The sequence below is a fragment of the Pyxicephalus adspersus genome, chromosome 12 (genome assembly GCF_032062135.1).
Source record: "Pyxicephalus adspersus chromosome 12, UCB_Pads_2.0, whole genome shotgun sequence".
NCBI classification, from domain to species: Eukaryota; Metazoa; Chordata; class Amphibia; order Anura; family Pyxicephalidae; genus Pyxicephalus; species Pyxicephalus adspersus.
The window spans coordinates 28,294,423-28,316,865 of NC_092869.1; the positions used below are offsets into that span (position 1 = coordinate 28,294,423).

The following is a 22,443-nucleotide window of genomic DNA, read 5'->3' on the forward strand; positions in this document are numbered from 1 at the left end:
GGGTAAAAGGGAGAGGCCAATGGCGCCATTCTTGTTTTTTGGTTACCATTTTACATGCCATCTCTGTACTCGAATGAGGGACACTTTGGTGAAGCTACAACATACCTCTCTCCATCCCAAACCAGTTTGACTTTTTTTATCCTTTTGTTTGAACATTGGTGAGTTACTTCCTCACAGCTCCTTACTGGTATGAGCTAACAGCATCTATTTGTCATACCTTTTGTGTGTGTGTGTGTTTCCCTCCTTTTTTTGTTCCTTCATTCACCTTTGCTAAATGCTACCGCAGCTTTTGTCCAATGGTCAATAGTTATTATACTGACTTTCATACAGACGCAATATTTAGTTTTTTTTAATATTTTGTTTTTTCTCTCATGTGATAGCAAGTTGTGGTCATTCTGGGTTACGTTTGGCGTATCCGGTATTCCCACATTTGTTTTAGGTCAATAGCACATCAAACAATGGATAAAGCACATGTGCCTTCTAAACAATAGCAGCTTCTATATCTGTCTTTATGTGCCCTACTAGGAACTAATGTAAACAAGCTTTTCAGCCTGCGCATATAAATACAATCTTCAATTCTCCAGATATGTTTTCTATTAATTATGCAGGCTCTGCTTCCCGCTTATACTTCTTATCCTATAATGGTTGAGGCCTGCTATTCTTTAACTCACTGCAGTTCCACTGGACAGAGTCTGTCTGACTGAAAACAACTCTCTGTGGTTTCAATGTGAAATACCCACAATGTTAATGGAAGGCAAAGAGTCATATGAGGGAATTAGGGGGTGCTGGTTTTTATTCATAGCTAAAAATTATAAAGATTCAATTACTGTCCTGTTGATTCCTGTGAATTGAGATTTTTATGATGGAACCATTGGTGCATAACAAAAGTGAAACAAGGTTTACATTGAAAATCAATGCCATATATCATATTACTAAGTATTTCTTCTTCAGTGCAGAGCTTCCAGGAGAGAACCATATATGCTCAAATATAAACTGATCCGAATATAAAATAAGGTTTATTTTTACCTGAAAATACCTGTAATGCTTTGAATAAAGTATGATCCCAGGGCACAACATGCAGTCTTCACTGCTAACATTCAAAACAGTAAGCAAAAGAAATGCCCCAAAATTTAAATTGTATAAATGCATAAATGGTGTGTTATTCATAAAGCATATATTTAAAAGGAGAAAGCATTAAAATTACATGAGCTTAGTCTGTTTATCTTTATTCCCCCTTCTTTTTAAAGGCTAAAGTTTGTACTTTTGAGTTGGTTATGATGGGTCACTTGACCGTTTGTGCATTATTGTTGACTACCATGAGATGGGGGTGTGTCCTCATGTAAAGTGGGTAACAAACTCTAATAAAGTCTCAGATGGCGGCAAGAGTTTCTACATGTTTTGCACAAGCATACACTGTCATTTTATTGGTGAGATGGGAGTGTTTTTAATGGCATTATGAAGGAGAAAAAATATTGGTTTAAACATGAGTATATGTCTCAAATGTAATCCTCTGATGTGTCTTAGCGTATAACTAATCTGCATAATATTCTACAGTAAGTTGTGTCTATGTACTTTGCAAATAATATACATTGGTTTTATTATTTTGTGTTTGTAATGAGACTATGCCTTAGTATATTATACTTACATGATATGACCAGATGTATGTGGACACTCCTGTTTACCAGGGTGTGGGCAAGACCCTTTTGTTCAAGTAGAGGATACTATTAATGATACTGTGAGCCAGGTCTTTTCATTCAAACTCAGTACCTGACCTTAAAAATGCTTGTTTGGTTGAATGAGCTTTAAAGGTGGGTCCACTCCACATTAATGCCCACTGTTTTGTAAAGGGATGTCCAACAAATTTATACACTTCTGATGTCCACATACGCTGGGCCATATGAAGTGTATGATGCTTCATGTTTAAACCCATCAATGCATCTAGTAATAATTTGCAAATATATATGTGGTCAAGGCAATTTATTGTTATACAAAAATTATATAACAATAAATTGCCTTGACCACATATATCTTTGCAAATCTAGTACAATTTTATCATCTATAATTAGAATATAGAATTCATGCACCCTGTCTGCTTATCTATCTGTTACATCTATTTTTAAACTGTAACAATTTCTGATAGGAAATTCCCTGACGGGGAAATGCCATCCCATACATTATTGACCATTAATTAAAATATGTGAGGCAGGCATAAATAATTCAAAGCTGCTAAGCTGTTAGAGTAACTGAAAAGTACAACCCCGGGTAATGAAGAGTGTTCTTACAGATCACATGAGGCAATATGCATTGTCTGGAGACCATTAGAGCCAGCTGCCTTTGTTTAGCGCAAATGAACATTGTGCTTTTATATGTTTTGCTATCACTGTGTCCATAGCCGCACTCATCGTAAACCGCAATGAACTCCTTACTGGTATTTCCATGGATACAGAAAGCTGCTGTTATATGCATCATCATCATTAAGCCTGCGTATGCTAGGCAAAATACTCCTATATAGGGTGGTGGGGCATTATAATGTATCCTGTGTTTCTCCAAGACAGAAGGTATGGCAGAGGGTGAGGTAAAATTATTTCTTCATAGAAATGAGGTTTAATGGTGTATTGCACAATAAAGAAAAAGGATAATATGTGAGCTTAATGTGCAGAACTGAGAGATGGAGACAGGCTGGATACAAACTGAATGGCTCTTGTGGGGTATATTTTACTATTTAAAGAGGGAAACATTGTAATGTGTTCTGATATTGTATATCCTGGCACTGATCTAGGATATATTCTAATGTGGTAGAACCTTGAATATTTGGCTCTCTAGTTCTGGCGTCGGCTTCCAAGTTTAAAAAAAGGTCCAGATTTTATATGGGATGACTCCACTATTCATACCCACCTTGAATCCCTCTCTAAGCAGTGTGAAGATGTCTATAGAATATGACATTTGGTTTCCCCAGAAGGGTTATATATAGCAATGCACATTTCTGTTTCATGGAAAATAATGGCCCATTGTCAGTGCAACAAGGTGGCCTTGACAGTACATACAAAACATTTAAAGGAATATTGCGCTGAGTTATATAGAGGTTGTTTATAACCTTTTTTCGAATGTATCAGTTGCCTGGGTGACTTTATTAAAAAATAACTGAAGTAAGTGGATGAAAATTATAGCATGAGGGAGGTTAAAAATGCAAGATTTACACTTCTATACCTTTTTTTCTTTTTACCTATAAATCTATTGCAAGCATACATTATAGGGGTAGGTTAAACGGTTTTAAGAAAGCTACATATGACGCTGATGTCAGCTCTGATACTTTTTTGTCATGCTACAAAAGGCCAGATTTAGGTATTGTGCTCCTGAAGGTCTCCTAGTCATTTGTCTATCTCTAATATAACATTAAAAAGGCCAGAAAACAATGCCACACAAGATGTGTTAAGACATTGCCTACTCTGCTTTAATCATAAAACTACATTTTTCAACCTACTAACATACCCTAAACTTTGAAGAGAACAATAACGAGAACCTTGCATTGGATTTGTAATTTGGAAAGACAGTCAGACAGGAAGAACCTTTTACAAGGGGGTTGCTGAGAAGCTTCTGGCTTTGCCCAGAAAGAAGAGAGCCAGAGTGATGAAATAACACATTTATTCAACATATTCCCCGGAGACAGATGCACTTGGTACAGCGTAGTTGCAGCTTTTCTAGACCGTTCAAAAAAAAGTCCTTTGGTTGGGCCGCAAACCAGCTCTCAGCAGCATCTTTGATGTCAGAAATGTCCTCAAAACGTTGCCCCTTCAGGTGTTTCTTCAAATTCGGGAATAAATAATAGTCCGAAGGGGCCAGGTCAGGTGAGTAGGGGGGATGGTGGACCAATTGGAAACCCAGGGTGTTCAATTTGGCAGCCACAACTTTGGACATGTGCGCAGGTGTATTGTCCTGCACAAAAAGGATCCCTTTGGTCAACTTTCCACAGCGTTTCGTTTTAATTGCTTCCTTCAGCTGGTCCAGGAGGTTAGCATAATACTGTCCAGTGATACTAGAGCCCTGAGGTAGGTAGTCCACCAACAGAATACCGTCTTTGTCCCAGAAAACAGACACCATGACTTTTTTGGTCGATTTCTGGGTTCAGAACTTCTCTTGCCGTGGGGACCCGCTGTGGCACCATTCCTTTGACTGTTCCTTGGTTTCAGGATCAAAGATGTGGATCCAGGTTTCATCCTCAGTCACTAACCTTGCCAAAAAGGCTTGTGCAGCTTCAAAATGGGCCAAAATGGCTTTGGATGCTTCAACTCGTTCTTCTGATCGCTGTTCAAACATTTCGGGACCCACTTTGCTGAAAGCTTGCGCATGTCTAGGATAGTGGTGATAACAAACCCAACACGCTCCCGTGGGATGTCAAGTATTTGGGCTGGGATATCCAGGTTTTTACAGTGCTATAGGAAGGACACTTCTCCCCCAGTGTTTGTGATATCTCAGTGTGAATGTCATTTGCTGACTTTCCCTGGAAAATCAAAAACTTCATGACGGCCTGTAACTTCAACAACGTGAAACTTGCTTGTGCCTCTGCCATCATAGCTTCTCACTAACAGAAAAAACAGTTTTAAGATTTGCAAAGACCTGATATTTGCACAGTTACATACTAAGCTGGTATATGCCCCCACACATTTTTCTATTTCAAGAAAGGGGGCAAAACCAGGAACTTCTCAGCACCCCCTTGTATTACACATTGAATTGTCTTTGTAACATGATGTGTGGATGCCACCTTAGGCAAAGTCCTATGTTAGGTATGTAGAAGTCCAGCCCTGGTGATGAAGCTTGTTCTGTCCTTTCTGCTTTTTAAAAATTCTTATTGGCAAGTTGGTGCCCCGTCATAATGATGAACTAAAAGAAATGTAGAGGTGTAATATTAAAAAAATACAAAATTCAGATGCCATATATAGGGATCAATATTCACTGACAACTAACAGATAAGTATTATCTATGAACAATAAGACAATCAATGATAAAGCCAAAAAACAAATTATTAAGGAGATTGTTCAAAAACCTCGGCAGACCACTGAATAAATTGTTAAGAAGATTTGCACCATATACAATCATGAAGACATTGTGCTGGCCAAAGTGACATATGGGAAATGGTAATTACTGTCAGACCAGAATGATTTGTTTGGATCTATGAAATGAATTATCTTCTAAATTACGCAAATCTGATGTCTACACAAGGCTTTAGCTTTAGGTCTTAACACCACTTTGAAATGTCAGGGCATCCCCAGTCAAAATAGCTTAGTTTTTATTCATAGATGCAGGTTTTTAAAACTACAAGCATTATGCAGACCTAAATACTTGCTGCAGTTAATTTAGTTATGTGTCTAGCGACAGAGTGGGTTGATTTACCAAAGGAAAAATATGTGGTTTACATAGCAAAGGGATTTGTTACTTTAAAAGGGATACATAATATAATGCAGTAAATGAGAAGATGCTCTACGTACTTCAACTATCCAATCATGTGCAAGGAACAATCATGTATTTTAGATTTCCTTGCGTATGATTGGGTATTATTTGCAAAGTGAACTATCACCACAGTCACTAAACTAAGTGAATTACTCCTTTGTGAAGGAACTAAATTAGTAAATCATCTCCCTGTGTTCTTACAGGATTCTGATACCATGAATGAATGTACAATTCACTGGCAGGCATAACTGTATGATGTCATAAAGGAAATTAAAAGACTGTTTATTAGGTGTGTTTGATAGTTTTATAGAAGCATAGAGATTTAAATTTGTCTATGGATTCTCAGTTGTCACGCCTCAACATGACAGCTATTCTTTTTTGTAGAGTGCGATTGTAATAAAAACAAAATAAGTATTTTCATATACTTAGTAATATGAATCACAGGAAGCGTGACAATGATCTTCTTTAATAAGTCCTCATTCAGGACATTACACACCCTTCAGTGTATCGTGCTGACAAATGTAAAGTTAATTCTCCTTTCCTATATAAAGACATAATGAATAAAAATGTCAAGATTGCATTCATCTTTTATTCTTGGAATGTTTGGCAGCTACCCCCTCTTTTTCTTGTTTAGTGTAATTCATTCAGTGTTCTCCAGTGCTGAAGAATTCTTATCCCAACACTTGTATACAAGGTATGTATTGTTTGTGAGTAGAGATTAAGGAAGAAAAAAAAAACATTTCTGTATTTCAGGTTTGTATCAGGTGATGCAAATTTAAAGTAATTCTGTTGCACATTTGGACTAATAATAAACAAGATGTAGGCTGTTAAGTATCAAATTCTATTTAAACTATATATACACAAGGTTGTAGGAATTTGTGGGACTGTGCCAATGGCATCAGGGTTGGAGTTTAGTCATTTTGGATAGAGTCGGGAAGCTTTATCATTTTTTTAGTTTTTTTTTTTTTACACTGGTTAGATTTAATTTGGAAAGATGCATCATCTTTATTTCCACTCACTTTGTAAATAGTAATTATAGTGTTGTTTCAGAGAGATTGTTGATTACTCTATTTGACTATCACACACTACTGATATTTTGGCACTCCATGATGAACACAGTATGCTCTGCTTGTCACAAAAATAATATCTCGGCAATAATAAACTCTTCTTAAGGAAGATAAATTGCACACTTCCTCTCTCTAGTCACTTTGAAAAGCCCAGACCTGTTCCAGGTAATCACATCAATGGCCCTTGACTATATACAGCAGTGCAATGTGTGACTTTCAGCTTGGTTATCACTGACACCAATACCCTTTTTGGTTATCTGTAAGGATGACGTTCTTCTCACTGGCTAGCAAAGAGGGATTCTTCCCATTAACCACCGCACTAATGTCTGTGAGCTGTTGATTTAGTAGTTCTGGAACCCCAGGAAATCATAAAGGTATATCAAGGGTTCCCCATGTTAAAAAGGTCAATAAACACTGATCTACAGAATGCAGAATAAAAATGAGGCAAAAAAAGCTAGCTTTTTATTCTAGAGGGTCGGGACCTCAACTTCCACCCAACTCTTTTATCCTAAATGATGGCTGGCAATCCACCAAGTACCATAGCAGCATTCTGACTGCATTGCAGAAAAGAATTTAATGCACAAACATGTTTGAAGACGTATTTTTCTTTTTATCTCTATTGATGTGTTCTCAATAGATGTAGAAAAGAAATGATATCTAATATTAAGAGTTGCCAATGGAAGCAGCACAACATAGAGGGGTACTACATGGGGTCTGAAAGTCAATAGTCTGGGGTATTAAGACTATGAAAGTACAATGTTTCTTTAGCTAAACTCCCAACATATCTTTTTTGCGGCCACGTAGACGTGATCTTGTTTTACCCAATAAATTACCTATTTATAATTCAACATTGTTATCCTCTCTAAACTGTGCATGACTAAACTTGATACAATTGAAATTCACACATTATTCTCTAAGGAAAAAAGAATAAAGCATCTTGAGCACACAAATTGTATGTGATTTCCCAGTCTGCTTTTTAATATGTGAGAACAAAATGTGTGAAGAGCTCAACACTATTATAATTTTTTGTTTGAGATTTTAACTCATTTTATGAAGTTGGAAGAACAGATTTCTCACGCCAAACATGTTCAATCATGCTTGAAGACAAATTGAAATGTTTGTGTTATAATTACTGTGGCTAAGATGTCAAAAAATTATTTTAATGTGTTTGGATACGGTGGTTTACAGAGGTTATGAAAACTAATATGCAACAAACCTTGAAGCATATAGGTATAGTCATATACAAAATATACTCAAATATAAATCAATCCCAATATAAACCTACTTTTACATGGGGAAAAAAAAAATAGGAAAATTACATTCACTCAAATATAAACAGCACAAAATATAAAGAGCACCAAATACGTCCATCACTGTCAATATTTAAAACTGAAATGCCGATAAAATGATTGTAAATAAAAACATTCATGGTGTGTTTATTTTTAAACATTTATTTAAGGAGAAACAATAAAATCACAGTAACTCACAATGTAAATAGATAGAAAGGTAGAAGCAGACAGGCTTTTAGCGGGCAAATATTTAGTGTATATTTATTGAACTAATTTAAAATGGTCCCGACTCCAACAGAGACCAACTATTCTAAACACAATTAAATAAACATATGTTGACCAAAAAACACCTATTAGTATAGATTCAGTTTTTAGTACAAAATTTTTAAACACATGTTCAAAACTATATCAAAGTATCCAACGCGTTTTGCCTTATTTGGCTTCCTCAGGGGATCCATGAGATCATGAAACTCATATTTACAGTATGATTATATAGAGTAGGCGAGGGACAGTGGGTTCAATACATCCCTAAAGTTCACATTTTGTCATAGGGTCTGACTGCATTGTGTGAAAGAGCCCAATTTTAGGTGTGAAATATATGTGTTCAAACGTTTCATATGTTGTAACGTATATGATACGTTGTATCATATGTCCATATATTTTTCATCAATCGTTCTGTATCGGGTTGCAAGGTGTATAATGTTCAGGCATTTATCTCTCTATCCTCTCTAGTGTGTTATCAATGTATGTATTGGAATCCAGTTAATTAATTATCCAGGGTTGTTGTTTTATATGGTGGTAATTAGGGATCAATTTACCCGTGCGTTGGTGGTTGTATGTGGTAGTGAGCAGCAGAAGGTTCGCAGCACAGCCCTTTGAGATTTTCTATTTATGTATGCATAATTCAGGCTGGGCATACTTTTATAAAGATATAAAATCAGAACCTTCCTAGATATCCTTCTGAAACTTCATAATGTAAATAGTTTTTTCCCCTTTTTTATAGATTAAAGTAGTTTTACTTTTGAGTTGGCTCTGGTGCTGCAAAATGATCTTTTGTGCATTTTTGTTGGCCAGTAGTAAATGGTGCTTCGTCCTCATTTGAAGTGTGTAAAAAAAAAACAAACAAACAAAAAAAAAAAAATCTAATAATGTCCCACTACACTTTTCATGAGGACACAGCATCATCTAGGCGTGTGACCCAAGTATAAACCAAGATCCTTTTTCTAATGGAATATCAGGTAAAAAAAATACTGGTTTATACTCCAGTATATAGAGGTAGGTTTAGTCCATAGCTAAATACTTTGGCAGAGTTATGCAGATGAGAGATGGAGTCTTAAATGATGGTGGGAAGAGCAGGTTTGCTTTTTCCATTATGCAGTGCAAAGATGCTAGATTTTCATTGCATTGGCACTCCTTTGTCCCAGTTGAAAATGCAGCATAGATACATCTATCTCCCAAATGTCTTTAGTAAAACCAGTTCTAATTGGCTCCTTCTGTACTACAGCACTATTCATCTAACACTATTTTCCCTGATTTTATAATAAGACCGTTTTGTATATTATATAATATCCTTTTAATTCATGGTCAGAGTTTGCAATAAAGAAAAACTTCTATTTTTATGTTGAAATTATTTTCCTGCACAATCGGAGCATTTGCATATATATCTGTAAAGTGATCAGTGGCTTTTTATTAGAATCTCATTCTAGATAATTGTTTCTTTAAAGTTAGAGAACATTTACATACATCCCTGTAGGCAAAACCATTCAAAAAATAATAATCCGGTGCCTTTTATATAGGGAATTACAAAAGCAAAATTTAATTTACAGGAACATGAGTGACCAGACAGATTACATCAAATCAGATACTGTCTTTGTGCCATGGATCTATAGAGTTCAGTTGTTGAAGTGTCTGCCTTAGCATTTTACATTATTGAGTATTGAAGGGTTAGAACCTTTGTTAGGTGTCCCGCAGGGGAGGGCTCACCCCCCTCTATTTGTTCTTAAGACTATTGTCCCTTGAACTGAAAAATTGGGAACATTTTGAGATCACTGAAACAGAACAGAGGGTATATCTTCCAATATGTACACTTGTTCTGGTGACCACAGTCTAACATGAGATTACCCAGAGATTGGCTTTAGATGAACCATAGACTATAAGATTGTTCAAGCACCACCCTTTTTTTTTTGTTTTTTTATCATTACCTTCTTAAATGTTGCCAAATAGTTGTATGTATTACTGAATTTTACATATACAACCTTCATTTAGTACTTTGTATAGTGCTAGGAAGGACAATAGTGCTCTAAAAGTATATATTAATTATCAGTTTTATCTGTTTGTCTGAGTCGCAATACACCACAGTAGTATATTCTTATTTTCAGAAATGAAAGCCAAATCTCTATTGTCCTCAGATCCTGCTGGAAAGTGCCTTTTGCCTTCTGACATCAATTTATTTGCATGTTTTTATTAATGCTGATAGGTCTACATGTTCCATTGTCAGAATAAATCTAAATCACTGGTGTTGTTATTGCAGGAAATATTTCACCAGGTTAGAGAATGTTCTAGTTGGGGAAAAAAAAAGTCCACAATGGTGTTTTCTTTTACCAATTGTTTATGTCTAATAAATACCTGAATTGCCCAAATGAATTTAAAATGAATGAAATAGTAGTCAATTCAAATAATTTATTAAAAATATTGGGAGTTTGGGACCTTTAATATATATGTTTTATTTTTTTCTCAGGAGTGGATTTTAAAATGAAGACAATAGATGTTGATGGCATCAAAGTACGAATACAGATCTGGTAAGTGTAATTAAATATTACTGTACAGCTAGTTACTGCTAGAATTATAATACCAGTAATTCATATCTTTTTTTGTGTGTGTGTTTAGTGCCCGGACACTAACTTCATTTTGTGGTTCTATCCGCCACCACCTATATCACTATGGTGTCCTGTGCTGACGTAGAAGCCAACAGATGAAACTACAGCATGCAGCGGAAGACTGGATTTCCAAAGTGTGCACATCCATTGGCCTTATGTGCTTTAAAAAATAGACTCATGATCCATTTTTAAAATGAACCTGTCAAAAGCATTGATAGGATTTGGTATGGGGACATGTACTGCTTTACAAACAGACCTATATATGTTAAAGTACTTACATTCACTGGAAACTTTATAAGGCATAGATTCAACAAGTTCTTGGAAACAATCCTTTGGGATTTCAGTCCATATAAACCTGATGGCATTACGCAGTTGCTACAGATTTATTAGCTGCACATAATGCAAATCTCTCGTTCCATCACATCCCAAATGTGCTCTATTGGATTGAGATCTGGTGACTGTGGAAGCCATTTGAGTATGCCAAACTTATTGTCTTGCTCCCAGTTTGAGATGATCTGAACTTTGAGTCATGGTATAGTACAATGTTTCTCAGTAGTGGAACCCTAAGGTTTCTCCAGAGGTGAAACCTCTGTTCCTTGAGGAATAGGAAATTTGTGACTCTCAGTTCAGTTTATCTGACACCAATGATCTTTTTGGCAATCTGTAACAGTGACATGAAAGGCAACCCCTTGTGAAACAACACTGGGGATGGTGCCTGTTAACTAGACAAAAAACACCTCAAAAGTAGCTGTGGGCAAAGCAATATGTCTCAACCCTCATGAGTTTCGCCGTTAGGCTTCTTCAGGTGATACATTGAGACCGCAACAGAATGTTAGATCAAAGGCATGGTTCTTAAAAGGATGAGAAAAACCATAGTTCATGAGTTGAAGATGTTTGTGATGTAGAATAAAAGATATTCTCCCAGAATAGTAGATAGATATAACCAGTACTATGATTGGAGATAATGTATCCATGCTGGATTGCGTGTGTCCAAACAGCAAATCTTGAGTTGAATGATGAATACAATTTAACGTTTGCCGAAAGAAACCCCTTCTTTTCTCTTTCTTTTCAATATGTCATATAAAACCTGAATTGTATTTGCATTGTGAGAGTAAAAAAAACAGTTCCACCATAGTCATAGCACCCCTTTAATGCCAACCTCATGTCTAAAGACGCAGGCTTAAGTGCCTAGGCCTTCAAATATGTGTAAGTATAAGGAAAATACTTGAAAATGTATGTATTTGTAGTAGTCGTTCCCTTTTAGCCACTAAAATAGATTGTATAACAAAGCGTAATGTTAAATATGACTATACTTGCATCCTATCCTCTTGCACACAGGATGTCTTCTCAGTTGACCTGTATTTTCAATTCAAGTCATTTTTCAGAAATATGAATGCATTACACCAGCACTTTCTAGGTATTTTAGTTTTTCCAGAACACAGCTGGATGTGTAAATTAAAATTGTGTTACTGCCTGACCAAATATTATGTTCAATTTAATGCGGAATTGCCTACAATCAGTTGCTATGACTCTGGTAATTTGTTCCTACAAGATGGGCTACATGGCAGCACTTACACACCATTAATCAAGCATGATTGTGGCATTGTGCAATCACTGGTAATTGCCCATGTATTTTTGTTATCATGTAATGTGTCTCACCATCCCGTTGCTATCATCATAGAGGTAGAATTTAAGTGAGTTGGCACTAATTTTCAACCTAATTGAGACAACCATTATGAAAACTAAACTTGTTTGTTTTGGGGATATTTAGCTGCCGTAATGGTGAATTTTTGTTTTTGTGCAATCTTAGATGACCACAAAATGGAAATACTATGTTGTGCAGCTTAATTGCTAATCCCACAGTGCTAATATAAAAACTTCTAAATAAAGAAGGGAAACAATATTATGAGGTTCTATCCTTTTTTCTCCTTCTAAAGCTAGAAAAATATTTGGGTGGTAGGTATTGAACGTTTAATGCCAAAAAGATATTTTTATAGTATAGGTATTTATAATGGGAAACCTGGGGCATTCACATGGTCACAGATTTCAAAAGGAAAACTCTGCAACCATGTGGAGACCAGAGACAAATATAAACTATGTACTGGGTATGTTTTAGATATTTTATTTACTTTTAGATACACTATATGGCAGAGGTCCCCAAACCCCAGCCGTCTGACAGGTGGGCTGTGGCTCTGGACGGTGCACCCCCCAGTGGGGTCAGGAGAAGGACCCTGCTTGGGGCGGTGCACCAGCCAGAGCAGTGGACCATGTCTCCCGTACGGATCAGGGCAGTGGGCGGGTTGTGTCTCTGCACACAACCCACCCACTCTCCCATCGCAGGTCTGAGCCGGAGAGTGAGCGGCTTCTGGCATTATGACGTCATTCTGGGGGAAGTTTCTTGCCCTTTGAGTGGCACACAGCTCCCCGCGCATGGTAAAGCTACGTACACACTTCCAATAATTATCGTTGGTAAACGAACGACGAACGATCCTGCACGATATCGGCGAACGATCGTATAGCACCGATCCTGTACATGCAGATAACGACACGATCGTTCGCAGATATTGTACACACAATAGTTGCGATCGTTTGAGCGATACAGGAAGTGACATGCACGACAGGAAGTGAACGAACGTTCGTTCATCACGCATGCTCAGACCATGGACGATCAATGAACGACCGTACACACGATAGATGGTAAACGATCGTCGTCCAATCCGATCCGCCGGTCCGGTCGTTCATTTCCAGCGACTATTCTCGTTCGTCGGCGTCGTTGGTTACTTTTTTTTACGAACGATTTTTGACCAATCGATCGTTCGTCGTTCGTTCGTCGTTCACTTCCAACGATAAAAGTTGGAAGTGTGTACGCAGCTTAAGTCCGGAGTCCATGCATTTCATGGTTTGTGAGTTCCAAAAGGTTGGGGACCACTACTATATGGCCACCAGACTATTACACCTACCTTTATAGCTAAATGTATATGGATACCCTTCCAAATTTTTAAAGCTGAAAGAAAGTTCCACTTTCATCATTTGTGATCCGGCAGGGTTTTATTGCAGTAAGGGACAAGCGATGTTCCTTCTGCAATGAAACATACTTACCTGCCTGATTGCCCTCCACAACTATCAAAAATCATTCAAGCTAGACATAAAACAGTTTCTGTTTCTGGCAGGAGAAGCGTTTATAAAAATCTGAATTTCTGAATTTCTGCTTTTGATTTCTTATAAAAGTGCAGCCTCAACTCCTAAGGATTTCTTGTTTTTTTATTTTATTTGTTGTCTCCCTATCAGAACAGAATTGTGAGGCAATTAGAGCATTCTGTCTCTTTACCTTGGATCATTGCTGATCACAAATGCTCTCAGATGTCATGAAACAAAGATACAGTCAGGATAAAATAAAAACGAAGGAAAAATGCATTTATTCTTTTTTTTTTAATAACAGCTTTAATCTTCTCCAGCATCACAGACTTTGAGCAACCAGCTTGAAACTCACACAGGAGAAAGGTCATGTTCCATGGGGGCCTTACATCCTGGCACAAGGTTGACATTTTAGTTTGGGGCAAGCATATGATTACATTGCAGCACATAGCTTTCCCTAAGAGACCAGACTGCAATACTTTAACAGCTCAAGGGTCTACATTCAGATCCTTACAAATGCCCTTTACTGACCCATTCTTCATAAAAAGCTTTGTTAGTAATGGCCCTGGTTAGGAAATCTCACACGTTTATGGGCTGATGTGGTGTGGGGAATGCTTCCATACATTCAGGCTACAATTTTTTTTTTTTTTTGCTAAAGTTTGAGTTTTTTAAATGTCCAAATGCTGTAAACTGCTTTCTCTTTCTGGCCCATTACCAAAACACCGAAAAAATACACAGGTGTGCACTGGCCCATTATAGTAAAATTTCAAACATAGATGTTTAAATTCTGGGGAACCAGTGTGTGTAGACTCAGCCTTTGTAGCAGGTTAAAACAAATTACCAGGAATGACTGATTTTACAAAATATTATCAACACATCATTGTCTTAGCAAGGGTAAAAACAAAAAAAACAAATATGTATGTATATATGCACTCAAATATATTCACATATCTATGCATGCATGTTTTGTGAAGGAAACATCTGTTTAACAGTTTTTAATGGGATGTATAGAAAAAAATTAAGATTATATACCTAATCATAGTAAAGTAAAGAATATACAATGTTGTATAAGGTTTGGCCAAAAACCACAAAGGTATGAAGAATTGTAGGGATATATATTTGTGCAAGAAAAATGAAAATGTTAATGTATAATGAAAATATTAATGTATAATTTTAAGATTTAATTAATGAACTGTTGAATTATTTATATGGGGTAAATCAAACCACCCGGAAAATAGTAGGATGTTATCTATTATTGTATTTAGAGTGAAAAATAGGGCAGCTTGTGCTTCTGATTTCCAGGCAGTGGTTTTGATGGTGTTGATGGAATCCATCTTTGGTGTGGTGTCCTCTAAGTTAGATGGTCAAAATAGTATTAAATAGGTGACCATTGGTGGCTCTGCAAGTAATATTGCCCCAGGTTGGGACAATGCAGCTAAGGATAAAATATAGCAATGTTACTGCAGATTTTTGAAGTCTTTGTTGGAGCTTGGCCAAGCAGCAAGAGTAGAAATCTGGAGACATCTGAGCTACCCTGGTCAAACCTTTCCACCCTGTTACATCAGCTTATGATAGAGATTTTACATGACTGTACTGAAGCTCATTGTGAAGGTCTATTATACAATTGTTATTGCCAGGAAACCCATCCTCGGCAATAACGTGCATATAGATAGAACAATCTTGCAGGATGTTAATATGCATGTAGGATAAATAAATATCAATTTCCAGGCAGCATGAGGAATGCTTACAGTGTGGCAAATAATACAGGAAAGCTGATTCTCATCTGTGCTCAAGTCCCTGTCTAGACAGCATCGGGATGAAAGGAAATCAATCTTTATGCTTACCCATTGCTTGTGTCAGGACATCCAGCGCGTAAAGCTGTATGGCTTACGGTCAAAGTATCATTCAACATAATGTGATCTTGGTATCTTGGCCAGGTTTGATCAGACATAATAATGACTTTCTTAAATGCTTGAATCACTGGAGTAACAGTCATTTTGTGTATCTGTTATGTGATCTGTTAACAAGGGACCATTTTGTTTGATATATATATATATATATTTTTTTTAGGGACACAGCTGGGCAGGAAAGGTACCAGACAATAACCAAGCAGTACTACAGAAGGGCACAGGTAAATACCACCCCTCATTTATCATGATTTTACATGCATTTTGGTGCTAACTGCCCAAAGATTGTTTTCATGGCTATATTTGCCTAACTTTAAGTCTACCCAAACTGTTATGTTTGTCTGTTGAATTGCCCAAAAGCATTGTGTGTCTCTAGGTTTCTAGCTACACCTACCTGTATTATTAGCCTTCACATGGTCTCATGCTTGGTTCTTGCACGGACATTTCTAGGCCTGAGTAAATATAATATTATCCTAATATTTTTTGACAGTTTTGGTAATGTAAAGCAAGGAAATATATTGTGTGAAATAGGGGATCCCAAAAAAAGTGTATTGCTTTTGTAACCAGGCTACAGGCTTTACAATGCTACCTTTGACTTCTCAACAAGAAAATTATTTGTTCTCCTCCCACTAGCTTTAGTGATGTATGAGATTAAATGGTCCAATGTGGCCCCTAAGAGACATCGTATATTATATGACTGGACTTGGGGGGAAGGAAATGGTTTCATCCTTGTGCCTTGAACAGATAACTTTCTCTCAGGCCATTTTACCAGTCCGCTCTCTCGATGTAGCAGACTTTTATATGCCCTTCAATATGACACCAGTCATTTTCTAGGGTCTTCTTTCTACATCAGGGATGTCCAAACTTTTTGGAAAGAGGGCCAGTTTTGGTGAGGTGAAAATGTGTGGGGGCTGACCACTAACCAGGGTTAGTGTGGGTGTGGTCTGCGTAGGTCCAGCACAGCACACGCCCACCAGGGTGCCGTGAGGGATTTCCTGTGCACGGAATCCGGTGTCAGAGCAGGCTCCGTGCAGAGCACGTTCTTAGAATAAGGGTGGGCGTGGTCCGTGCGGGTTCTTCACAGCTCACTCCCACTTTAATGATGTAAGGGATTCCCTGTGCACACATAGGGACTTCCGTCCTGACGATTATGCCCGCCAAGTAGCCAGACGATAATTGCAAGGCCGTTGATCAACTCTAATAAAACATTAAATAACTTTTTTGTACGCATGTATTTTATACTGCAGTCAACAGTGCTGGCGGGCCGCATAATATTGATTTTATGACAGAAGCTTACATGTTTTAGCATTATGAATATTTGATGCATGAAAAGTTGATTATTTTTGGTATAGTATTATCATCATGGTAGTAGTCTTTTGATCATGATAATATTTTTTTATTGTTATGGTTTTAGGATTAGTAATTAGGTTCATTTTATTGGTTAGGTTTAAGATGATGGTTTCAAAATAGGTAGAATGGTTCTATCGATCACATTGAACATTGAAATCAGGAATGGGCTTAGGGAGCAGGGGGCTTTCACTTTGTCCCTAATGAAGCAGTACAGAGTTTGGTGACCCTCAGTGAAGATAATATTCAATTCAGGCAACAATCAACAAGACCTGCAGTTCGTATCAGCTTCTAGCCATTGTACAACTTTATGCTTTTAGGTTATACATTTATTTGAATTAATTGATGTCAAGATGGTAGGTTCTTCATTGCGTTTTCCTTGACCTGAAGAGATAGTGTGCAGGGCCTTTACATTTACGTTCTGATCCATAGAAAGGTTTGCTAGGTAATGTTAAAAAATAAAAAGCACAAGCTCAGTTGGAGCTTATGGCCGAGGGTGGAGCACTGGATGGATCCATGGATTGGAGGTGATGCTGAGAAAGCCCTGCGTGGCAGAACAACACCTGGTAATGTTGCATGTGCGATGTAATGTGGGACTCCAATGGCTGCATTGTCTGGCTGGCTGCAAGCAGATAAGTGTATGGTACACAAGCCTCATAGACAGGCTGGTAGGATGTGAGGCAAGCACCACAACATATCTCATCTCTCACTGCAGACCATCCAACAAAGCAGGCATAATAATGTACACAAGCCTCATAGGTAGGTTGGCAGGATGTGAGGCAAGTGTATATAGGCATAAGTGTATAATATATATAAGTATTAGGTATAGTAATATAACAATATAGATATAATGTTGTGTATAGGTGTAGTAGATATAAGTATGTATAAGTGTTAAGTGGCATAGTGTATATATATAAATAGAAGTGTAGTGCTATAGTATGAATAATATGTATAAGTGTATAGATATAATGATAAGTGTATATATAAATATAAGTGTATAAGTCTACATGTATTGCTATAGTATGTATAATATGTATAAGTGTATAGGGTATGATGATAAGTAAGTATAAATATAATGTATATACAAATATAAGTGTACTGCTATAATATGTGTAAGTGTATAGGTATAATGATAAGTGTAACAAAGCAGATAGGTATAATGTATACACAAGCCTCATAGGTAGGTTGGTAGGATGTGAGGTAAGTGTACTACAACCTATCTCGCCTCCCACAAAACAAAGCACTGCAACCATCCAACAAAGCACTTACTGGTATAATGTACACAAGCCTCATAGGTAGGTTGGTAGGATGTGAGGTAAGTGTACTACAACCTATCTCCCCTATTACCTCCCACTTCATATGATTATGGCAAATTATTAATATGATTATACAGGATTTATAAAGCCCCAACATATTACGCAGCCCTTTACAAGTCCATAGTCATGTCACCAGCTGTCCCTAAAAGGGGTCCACAATCTAATGTCCATACCATAGTCATATGTCTTTAATACAGTCTATGGTCTTTTTTCTTTGGGGGGGAGACAAATAACCTAACTTCATGTTTTTGGAATGTGGGAAGAAACCGGAGTACCCAGAGGAAACCCACGCAAACTCCATGAAAATAGTGTCCTGGCTGAGATTTGAACCTGGGACCTAGCGCTGCAAAGGCCAGAGTGCTAACCTCTGAGCCACCGTGCTAACCAGATTGAGGTCATTGTGCATACTTTCTGATTTTAACTTTGGATAGGAACATAGTGGCTATAGGTACCTTTAGATTTCTACAGAAAGCATGGCAATAGATCTTGGAGGATGCAAAGGATCTGTTGTCTGGACTGGAGAAATAATCTAATGTCCATACCATAGTCATATGTCTTTAATACAGTCTATGGTCTTTTTTCTTTGGGGGGGAGACAAATAACCTAACTTCATGTTTTTGGAATGTGGGAAGAAACCGGAGTACCCAGAGGAAACCCATGCAAACTCCATGAAAATAGTGTCCTGGCTGAGATTTGAACCTGGGACCTAGCACTACAAAGGCCAGAGTGCTAACCTCTGAACCACCGAGCTAACCAGATTGAGGTCATTGTGCATACTTCTGATTTTAACTTTGGATAGGAACATAGTGGCTATAGGTACCTTTAGATTTCTACAGAAAGCATGGCAATAGATCTTGGAGGATGCAAAGGATCTGTTGTCTGGACTGGAGAAATAATACTTGTGTTAAAGCTGGTGGAAATCCATGCTCCAATTAATTAAAGATTGTTGGGTGGTTAGATAATGCATGCACATCTGAGTTTGGAAAAAATTTTTTAAAGGTTATACTTCAATCTCGACACATAATGGAAATAAATACCTCTATATGAAGGTCAATGGATGCTTCATACACACATCTTTTGTTTGGGGTTCTTAATGTGGACATGGGTACACTGACTATATGTTACAGAACTCCTGTAAGATACATTGAAATGTACTGTTTAATAAACTGAATTCAGTTTGTTATGGCATAGTTACAGTTTAATTGATTTCATAAGATAGAAGTTAGATTTCATAGACTTATCTCTTAAGCATGGAGACCACAGGTCAAGCAGTACTTTTACTGAAGTTGCTCCGGTACACCCCTGTCTGTAGTCTAGAATGACATTTAGAGGATGAAAGGGTATGCTTTAGACCCAGGCAAAAGATAGGTTAGCATGTAGGAGGGGTAAAATGACATTTTATCTATTTTTCATTTCAATGCCAGCTTTTAAAATAATTATAAGACCAGAGTGTAGTATTCTAGAATTATTTGTTGACCTAGGTCACTCCTATACAAGTCCGTTCCTACTGATTTTTTTTTGGCTCTGTAAAAGCGTGGTTAAACTATGGTGTTACAGCAAAACTGTGGCACTGCGTTCTGGTACATAATGTACTTACCCCTCTTCCAATGATCTGAAGTCTTTGAGTAGCTTATGATATATCATGTATAATATAAAACGCATTATATAAAATAAATGATAAAATATAGTAAAGTTTTCAGTGATTTATTATATACAGTAATTTGATATAATTTTGTAATATGAATATATTTAAATCTTGCTCTTATTTTATATCACTAATTCTATTTTCTGTATTTGTTTCAGGGAATATTTTTAGTGTACGACATAACAAGTGAACGTTCCTACCAGCATATAATGAAATGGGCCAGTGATGTAGATGAGGTATTTATTTTTTTTTATTATTTACTTGTTCAACTGAAATTAATTTATTAAAAATGGAGCAAGATGTATACATTGTTCATAGCAACTTAAAAAAATGAAAGAGGAAAATTAATGCAGCCACCACTTCCTCAAACTAAAAAGCGGCAATATATGTTATTGGGAGTGTTTAGTTACATGGGAGGATAAGTTGATTCTCTAAACTTAATTAAAAATATTTTAAGGGTTCTTCTGGGGTAAAAAGCTTGATAAAGTCAAGTAGTTACTAGTTAGGTTGTATGTATTATGTTTGCATGTTTTTTAGCAATTTATTTGTACTTTTCTTACACATTTCCAGATGGCAGATATGTTACTTGTGTTACAAAATACATGGCCTTGTAAAGGAATTTCCAATTTTAGTTCTGTTTACTTGTGATGGGGATTAACCATTTTTGAGTTAGATTACATAAGCCGGGGTTGAAGATATGATCATGAATATACTGATTGTTACTGATTCTCATTGATATTTCGGTATGGAGATATGGTTTTTGGTATGGAGGATGGTCTCATTACTGGAATCCTTCATGCATAGATAACATTGATGGCTGACTGGCCTCGGTTAGGTCATCTGACCCCTTAACTGATCTATACTACATTAAGACATTAGACATCATTTTATAATTTTCAAATACCTGTGATATTAATATTTATACATTGCCTTTTAGTATGCGCCTGATGGAGTACAGAAGATTTTGATAGGAAACAAAGCTGATGAGGAACAGAAAAGACAAGTTGGAAAGAGCCAGGGGATGAAGGTAAGTTTGCATGAAATGCAAATAAAGTTTATATATTTATTTTTTATACTATTACATAATATTAGTAATTATTACATAATATGTAGCCCTTCATTATGTTGCTCATAACCTAATGTTACCATCATAGTCATATGCAGATGGAAAGCTTAGTAGGAAGCTACCCTACTTTTTTGTTTTTAGATTGTAGGGAAGAAACAGAAAACAAGACAAAACAATGGGAGACTTTGGGCCTGATTTATTAAAGCTCTCTAAGGCTGGAGTAGATACATTTTCATTAGTGAAGCTGGGTGATCCAGCAAAGCTGGAATGGATTTGGTCCAGGATTCAAAACATTTGCTAGCAAATAGCAAATTACTTTGAAGAAATGAATTCCAGGTTTCCTGGATCATCCAGCTTCACTGATAAAAGTATATTCTCCCCAGTCTTGAGGAGCTTTAATAAATTAGGCCGTTTATGCAGATATTGCCTTTTTTTTCATTCAAACCCAAAAACCAAGAAGCGTTTTTACCCCTTGGCCATAGTGCTGCCTTTATATTTCAAGGGAGCAGATTTTCTATAAAGTGGGGGTGCATACTTTGAAAAACAGCCTACCATGGTTTTTGACTCCATTTTATTTTTAGTTTTTTATTCGGTGTTATGTTTTGTTCTAATATGTCCTATGTTTCAATCCTGGGCAGGACATTATATGCAATAGGTTTGTTTGTTCTCCCCTTTTTTTTGGATGATTTCTCTGGGCACTCCAGTTTCCCCCACACCTCCAAAAATCTGCAATTAGGTCAATTTGCTCCCCAGAACTGTCCTTGGTCTGTGTGGAAATTAAGCAGCAAAACCGAAGTGCACTGTAAGCCGCAGGGTGCTGGCCAAATCATGGATGCATGAGAATAATGGTAAAGAATAAAAAGGAATAAATCATAAAGTAAAAAAAAAAAAATCTAATTCAAATTTAGTCTTTTATCAAACACTCTTAGTGATAATTGTTTTAATTACTGTAGGAAAGCAGTGAAACAGTTAAGCTGTGTGAATGGAGATGCTCCAGGAGCATCCTTGAAATTCCTATATTAGTGGATGTGGTTCCCATAGCAACCACCTCCCATCTACCATAGGGGACATAATGTGCACCAACTTCACTGCTGTGCATTTTATAGCTGACAAAAATAAAGATCCCCCCCCCCCCCCCCCCCCCCCCCCCCCCCCCCCGGTGAACACAAATATGTGATAGAAACCATTGGTTTGATAGAACCATTGGTTTGTTTTGAAAATACCATCCGCCTGCTGAATAATACAACAAAGGAAATCTGACATTTTATGTCTTGAATCAATTACTGTCCTCATTAATGTGTACACAGCATTTCTTAGCATAGTATTCACAAAATGGACTCCTTTTATTTT

The 22,443-nt window shown here is 36.9% G+C and overlaps 1 protein-coding gene across 1 annotated transcript in view; it reads left to right on the forward strand.

The window, feature by feature from the left end:
• Positions 1–22,443, forward strand: part of RAB15 (RAB15, member RAS oncogene family) — a 44,867-nt gene that overhangs the window by 5,778 nt on the left and 16,646 nt on the right. Inside the window, exons 2-5 of the mRNA XM_072427847.1 lie at positions 10,539–10,599; positions 15,883–15,943; positions 20,186–20,263; positions 20,965–21,054. Coding sequence (XP_072283948.1) covers positions 10,539–10,599; positions 15,883–15,943; positions 20,186–20,263; positions 20,965–21,054 — 290 coding nt within the window. The remainder of the gene's footprint in view (positions 1–10,538; positions 10,600–15,882; positions 15,944–20,185; positions 20,264–20,964; positions 21,055–22,443) is intronic.